The sequence below is a fragment of the Helianthus annuus genome, chromosome 1, assembly GCF_002127325.2.
Source record: "Helianthus annuus cultivar XRQ/B chromosome 1, HanXRQr2.0-SUNRISE, whole genome shotgun sequence".
Classification (NCBI taxonomy): domain Eukaryota; kingdom Viridiplantae; phylum Streptophyta; class Magnoliopsida; order Asterales; family Asteraceae; genus Helianthus; species Helianthus annuus.
In genome coordinates this window covers 68445742-68453368 of record NC_035433.2, presented here as the reverse complement: position 1 = coordinate 68453368, position 7627 = coordinate 68445742, and the positions used below count along the sequence as shown (strand labels likewise).

At 33.6% G+C, this 7627-nt stretch overlaps 1 protein-coding gene across 1 annotated transcript; it reads right to left on the bottom strand.

Annotated features, from left to right (window-relative positions):
• Positions 1-307: 307 nt before the first annotated feature.
• LOC110895700 (putative E3 ubiquitin-protein ligase XBAT31) lies at positions 308-5642 on the bottom strand. The gene is made up of 8 exons (XM_022143024.2): positions 5228-5642; positions 4713-4775; positions 4543-4614; positions 4324-4445; positions 4072-4212; positions 3046-3153; positions 1906-2167; positions 308-1103 (listed from the first exon to the last, which is right to left on the bottom strand). The coding sequence occupies exons 1-8, from the start codon at positions 5405-5407 to the stop codon at positions 708-710; spliced, it is 1344 nt and encodes a 447-aa protein (XP_021998716.1). The 5' UTR covers positions 5408-5642; the 3' UTR covers positions 308-707.
• Between the last annotated feature and the right edge of the window lie 1985 nt (positions 5643-7627).

Here is a 7627-nt window from a genome sequence, read left to right as displayed (position 1 = left end):
AGAGTAGGTAAAATTACTAGTTTTACGTAATTTTAAAAAGAAATAGATAATAAACAACAAAGCTACTACACTATGTAAAAGAATCTAAAAAATATCACCCTGATAATAAAAACTCCAAATGAGAGGACCCAACTTATTATAAATTTTTTAATAATGGCCAAAATATACTACCAAATATGTCAAAATCTTGACAATAATGACTAGTATATGATTGGAATGCATGTATATCTACCAAGAGACATGATCACATGATTCATGGAAAACCAACAACTAAACACAGGCTTTCTTTTTTGTCACTTGTACCAGAAACTTGCAATCATATCCCTTATAATAACAGAATAAAGAAAACAGAGATATTTATATTATACAATGCTACACCCATAACCAATCAAGCAACAAAATTACAAAAGGTGGGGTACAATTTACCACTCACCAATGTCTACTTCAAAAGAATACTTCTAAAGAGGAATATGCTTGCTGCTTCTTGAAGGTGAAGTAATACATTGAAAGATATAACAAAAAAAAATTCCCAAATCTGCAAAAAAGAAATCACATATTGCTTTGCTTATTCCTTCTGAGATCATCTTCATAAAGAGTAGACACTAGACAGAAGACATTTTTCCACAAATACCGAAATGGGACCGAGACTTTCTTCAGCCAATCCTTGCTTGCCATGTGTCGAAATGTCTTGTTAACTTTCTTTTCTTTTACGGTTTGTCGATGATGCATTCGTTGCCGACAGATATTCTCCCGGAGCCACAGCCCACCATTTTCCCAAACGAGGGTACACCCGATAGACCCTTGAAGCTGCTACTTCCCTCGCTAAAGTTTCTGGATTTTCTCGTTTTTGGGAGTTTTGGAGAGGAATAGAGGTCAAGTTCATGATCATCGGCGTTGACTTTGACTTTTGCAACCACCAACTGGGCAATGTTGCTTCGGCAAAACGGGCAGACGGGTGCGCTAAGTGAAGCGGTTGTTGGGTTCGGTTTGTTGTGGCAGCATAAGGCTAGGGTGCATTGAGCACACATTTGGTGACCACAATCTTGGACCTCAATTGTGCATACTTGGTCAAAACATATGCAACATAACTCCGTTTCACTTACCTGCAAGTAAAGCATGTATGTTTATAGTTTAAGCGAAAGCCCATTATTAAACTTTAATAATACCACCAAGAAACACCAAAACCGAATTAAAATTGCATTTTTTATGTTTAAACGAAAACCCGTGATTAAGTTTAGATAATACGACCAAGAAACACCAATAAACGAAAGTTTCAGCAACACCGAATTAAAATTGCATTTTGCGTCCTTTAAGTTTCAACAAAATTTCAGGTGCTATCGTTTAACTAATGAAATTACAAGGGATGTCCTTTGTAATTTGATTTCTTTACAATATGTTTTAATTTCTTTGCAACGGATGTCCTTTATTTTTGTAATCTTTTTAGGGAGAAAGGACACCGCCTCTAAAGAAATTAGAACATAAAGGACATCTTTTGTAAGTTTGTTATATAAAGGGCAACGCCTGAAATTTTGATTTTGCTGAAACTTAAAGGACGTAAAATGCAATTTACCCTACCCTTTTGAGCGAATACCCCGTGATCAAGTTATAGATAAAACCACCAAATTTCAGCAAAATGCAAGTAAATTAATAAATTTTTGTTTTTCAAGCAAAAAAACCCATGATTAAATTTGATAATATAATACCACCATTAAACACCAAAAAAATAAGCATCTTTCTAAATCAAAATTTCCATATTGCATCGAGTCAACAAAGATATGTGAAAACAGAGTCAAAAGTCATCAACTTTGACCATTTCAAATCCAACCTTTTGCATAGTATTTAATGGTCCCATTTTCTTGACTTTCTAAAGATAGAATAAAGAACGGTAAAATTTATTTAAATTACCTCGGAGATATTATCATCGGTAGTTCTAGCATCCGAATGTGATGGAGATGGTGGTGAATAGCCCATGCCCTTTAATATCGTTTTCTCCCTCTCCCTATTAGCATCCATTAACGCTTGCTCCAACAACGCTTTTGCATCTTGATTAAGTTCACTAATGAATTTTAACGGTGATGGCCAAACCAAAGGCTCTGCAGACGATGGATTTAATAAAGCAGCGCATGTGTCGTTTTTATGCTTTAACGCGACCAAATATGGAATTCTCCTGCATTTAGTCGTAAGATAAAAGTTGGAAAATTACAAAAAAGATGCCACAAAAAAGAATGTTCATTGCAAGCTGCAAACTTTGCACTGGATCCAATAAATATCTTTTTTTGAGTGCTTTGCCACTAAAATATTTCTCAATAATGCAACATGCATAGCTTAGATTTTCGCCCAAAGTAGGCACCATCATACCAAAATCTTATTTTGGGATGCACTAGAAAAAACAATATTTTTTTAATCCTTTTTAGAGTAAAATGTCATTTTTGTCCCTGACGTTTGGTCACTTTTGCGACTTTCGTCCAAAGATTTGTTTTTCCGAATCTGGATCCAAAAGGTTTGAAATCTTGCTATTTTCATCCGACTCGTTAACTCCATCCATTTTTTAACATTAAGTCAAGGGTATTTTCGTCATTTTTACCTATTTGCATAAACGTGTACTTAAGTTAAAAATACTAAAATACCCTTCAAGTTAACGGAATAAACAAACGAAGTTAGCTGGGTGGATGAAAATGGCAAGATTTCAAACCTTTTGCATCCGAATGCGGAAAAACAAACCTTTGGACGAAAATCGCAAAAGTGGCCAAACCTCAGGGACGAAAATGGCATTTTACTCTTCTTTTTACCTTTCTAGAGTAAGAAAAATTTTCAGAATATGCACATGCATAACCTTGTTTCAGTATATTTAAACTTTTCGATCTGAATGCGTAATGCACTAAGTCCAAATGAAATCTTTTGATATGCACTTGATAACAATTTTATACACTAAAATGTAGTTCAAGATATAAACGTGCATAACCTGATTTCAATATAGTGATTCAGAATTTGTTTAACTACAAAAGCAAATAAAGATTGATATAATGCGGAAATTAAATGTCGTACCCAGATGCATCTCTGTGAAGTCGATCCGCACCCCATGCCAATAGTTCTCTGATGCAATCTATTGAACCCCCTCTTGCAGCCAGATGAAGTGGTGTGCTACCCGGGAAACTGTAAACAATAACAAGACACATAAACATAAGCTATAATACTAGAGGGGAATACGATCGGGTCATAGTGACTTGGTGAGTAACTCTGGTATGCGTTGAAACTGATCTTGTCAGGTTGGATTGACCCGAAACGCTTTTAGTCCACCTTTATATAAGATATTTATTATATTAAATAGGAAAAATTACAAGTTTTGTCCTTTATCTTTATACCACTTTTCAAGCGGTGTCCTTTTTAACGAATGTTGACAGGCGGTGTCCTTTACTAGGTATTTTGTTGCAAGTTTACTCCTTTACACCCAACCCAGTTAAAAAACCCTTTTAATTGTTGGGTGTAAAGGACTAAACTTGCAACAAAATACCTAGTAAAGGACACCGCCTGTCAACAATTAACAGGGTTTTTTAACTTGGTTGGGTGTAAAGGACTAAACTTGCAACAAAATACCTAGTAAAGGACACCGACTGTCAACATTCGTTACAAAGGACACCACCTGAAAAGTGGTATAAAGATAAAGGACAAAACTTGTAATTTTTCCTATTAAATATGATGATTACAGAAACTAGAGTCTTAAAATATCTACATGTTTTTTAATATTTGGCTGATATAAGTAGTTCAAATTTGGCACCTTTCGACGCGTATGACCGGTTTACATAAATCTAACATTTGTTTACAAAAATGTAACATTTTTACAAAAAATATTAATAAATAAATATCATTTTTGACAGCTAATTTGTTGCATACAAAATGACCCAAAAGGGACCGACTCGTCTTTTAATAAATTAGATCTACAAGCGAAAGGTACAATACCTAAAACGTGACAAATGAAAAAATATACGTTGGTACTTATGCAAAGAGGGTCAAAATTGGAAGTTCTACTAAATACGATATATAAATAAGTATTTTGTTTCCAAGAATTCATACCCGTAGCCCCCGGTAGAGGCACATACAAGAGCTCCACTATCTAGAAGCATATGAACACATTGCGGTCGTCTTTGACGGGCAGCCAAATGCAAAGGTGTTGCCCCTTTACCATCTCTAATATTCACAAATCTTGAGAATCCCCTGAAACCAACAATACAATTCACAATATTTAAGTACTGATCATAAACAAAAAGCATCATAATTCACAAGTGCTTGAAATTAAAATAAAGTTCATAGATCAAAGAAACACACCAAGAAGCGGCAACATGAGAGGTCCGAGCCGCGAAAAGAATGGTTTCGAGACAATCAGAATGACCATAATAAGCAGCATAGTGCAAGCATGTTCTTCCATTTGGTGAATCAAACATCAAAATCTAACAAATTGCACATAATATTAATATTTAATAGTAATTCCACATAATGAAGAAACTATGCAAGGGTAAAAGTGAAAAATGAAAGAAGTTGACATACATTAGCATTAGCTTCAATGAGCTTTTTAACACAATCAATCTTCCCATGCATTGCAGCCAGCATCAATGGAGTCTACCAAATTTGACCCAATTGTCAAAGTAAACCCAATTAGTCAAACCATCAAAAGGGGGAAAGTAAAGACATTAACTTCAATCAAGACACAATCACACCTGTTTATGACGATTCAAAGAATCAGGATTCACAGATCGGTCTTCCAATAGCATAGAAACAATCTGACAAAACCCACATGTAAAATGTCAGGAAATCCATCAGATTACACAAAAAGCTTAACACTTTGCAAAAATCTTGAATCTTGAATTCAAGAATACTTGAATCTTGAAATACCCACATGAAAAATGTCAAGAAATCCATCAAATTTCACAAAAAGGTTAATAATTTACAAAAAAACTTGAAATACCCACATGAAGAATGTCAAGAAACCCATCAAATTACACATAAAGCTTAAAACTTTACAAAAATCTTGAATCTTGACATACTCGCATGAAAAATGTAAAGAAATCCATCAATTTTACTAAAAGCTTATAACGTTACAAAAATCATGAATCTTGAATTCAAGAATACTTGAATCTTGAAACACCCACATGAAAAATGTCAAGAAATCCCTCAAATTACCCAAAAAAAAAGCTTAAAACTTTACAAAAATCTTGAATCTTGAAATACCCACCTCGATCTGGCCATTGGCAGCAGCTATATGAAGAGCAGAATGACGATCATAAGCAGTTGTTTGTTGAATGAGAGATGGATCTTTCTCAAGAAGAGTCTTTACAAGCTCAAGATCACCAAACTGTACGGCTGTAAACAACCCATGTTCATCTTGCACTCTACAACTTAACCCCTGCCCCATCTTATAAATCTTTAACTTTTGGGTATGATTGCTACGGCGGAGAGCGGCGGAGATCCGCCGGAATCATCCACAACCACCCGGAGGGAGGGATAGGTGATGGGGGTGGTGAAGAAGAAAGTGGTGAAGCTTTCACATTTAAGCAGAGTAGAGAGAAATGGGGAGTTCGGGCAGGTTAAGAGGGTGAGGAACGGGCAGATGGAAAGAGTAAAGGAGGGACTGTTCTGACAACGGGCAGTAGTCAGATATTTTACGGCAGGTTAGTGGTTTATATATATTTAAGATGGATGAATAAACAAAATCAAGTTGTGTTGACTGTTTTCATTACCATTAACCAAATCATACCAAATACACGTTAAATATTATCGCAAAAGATCAAATACAAATAATCTTAACATACTAAACATACAAATTGAAGGAAAATCCAAAAAGACAAGGTGGCATTTTTGTAATTACCACCAACTATCAAAGTTACAACCAAAAATACCTAAAAAAACACAAATTTTTTTTTAACATTTTTTATTAAAAAATCGTTACATTTCGTTAGCAAAAAAAAAAAAAAAAATTTTTTTTTGGCTGCTACTAAAAGTAGCGATTTTTTAATAAAAAATGTTAAAAAAATAAAACAAAATAATTTGTGTGTTTTTTTTTATTTTTTTATGTTTTTTGGGGGTTTAGTTTTTAGCATTTTAGCTTGGGTGGGGGGGGGTTAGGTTTTTTTAGGTTTTTTTTTTGGAGGGGGGGGGGAGGGGGGGTTAGGTTTTTTTTTAGGTTTTTGGGGGTGGGGGGTAGGTTTTTTTTAGGTTTTTGGGGGGTGGGGGGTTTAGGTTTTTTTTGGGGTGGGGGAGTGGTTAGGTTTTTTTAGGTATATTTGTAGAGTAACTTTGATAGTTATTGATAATTACAAAAATGCCACCTTGTCTTTTTGAGTTTTCCTTCAATTTGTATGTTTAGTATGTTAAGATTATTTGTACAAGAACTTTACCCTAAATATTATTTCGGTTTAAGACTATTTGTAGTGGAGCAGTACTTAGGTTTTTTTTTTGCCTTAAAAACGCCTCAAAACGTTCGTACACCACTTCGGGGGCATATTTCTTGGACAATTTGGTTGGGGCGTGTAAAATAAAACGCCTGATGGAGATATGGTTGGCTAATTACAGGTAACCTTCTTTTTCTTTGGTCAATCACTTTTTTATGGTTTTTTTATATATTTAATTCTTTCACCTATTTAACATAATGCCCACATCTCCACTACACCCATTTTAGAAAACGCCCTATAATGTCCCATTGCTAACTGGGTTGCCACATGGCACAAAACGCCCAATATTATGGGCATTACCACTACACATGGTCTAAAGGGTGGTATCAAGAATTTTAAAATATGCTTATATTGTTTATTAGTTGATATACAGTGGATGGTTCAAATGAGAAAACAAATTTTGTAAGAATAAAAGGAATAAGTTTTAAACCAATAGAAATGCTTCATTTTACTTCATTAGTATGTGTATTTAATGTTATTAATAAGGGCATAAAGGTAAATTTCTAATTGAAATTAATTAGCTAACTAATTAAATTTGTAACTCACTTTTAAATATACTCTTTCAAGATAAAATAATTTAGGGTGAAGGACAATTTTCGACATATGTAGGATAAATTTTGGTATGTGTAGGATAAATTCTTAAATGTGTATGATAAATTTAGATATGTGTAGGATAAATTTCGGTAAATGTAAGATATATGTAAGATCAATTTTGAAATGTGTAGGATAAAATGTTTTTTGCTTTATTAATGTGAGATAACATAATTAATAGGAGGAGTTATAAACTATTTAATATTTTACCATTATGTCCTTTCTTATTTTTCTTCTCACATTAAATTTCTTTTCAAATGAAGCTTCCCCAGATACCCTAAGAAAATATCTTGTTAAGAACAAGTTTTCTGTTTAAATGTGCTTATTTAAAACAAGAAATGTGTGTATGCTAATTAGTTTTGATATAACCAATTAGAATAAAACAAATTTAGCCTGGTGTAAATTGTGGTATATTTTATAAAATAATATGTTGTTAAAATAAACATTCTTATAGTGTTATACCCTAAGGAATATAGGCATCAAGGACATCTCTTGAAATTCAAAGACACTGACTAGAAAAAATGGGTTCTAAACAACTAAACTTATATATTAAAATAAATAAAAAAGTTAGTCTTGTCAAATAGATTTTGTTA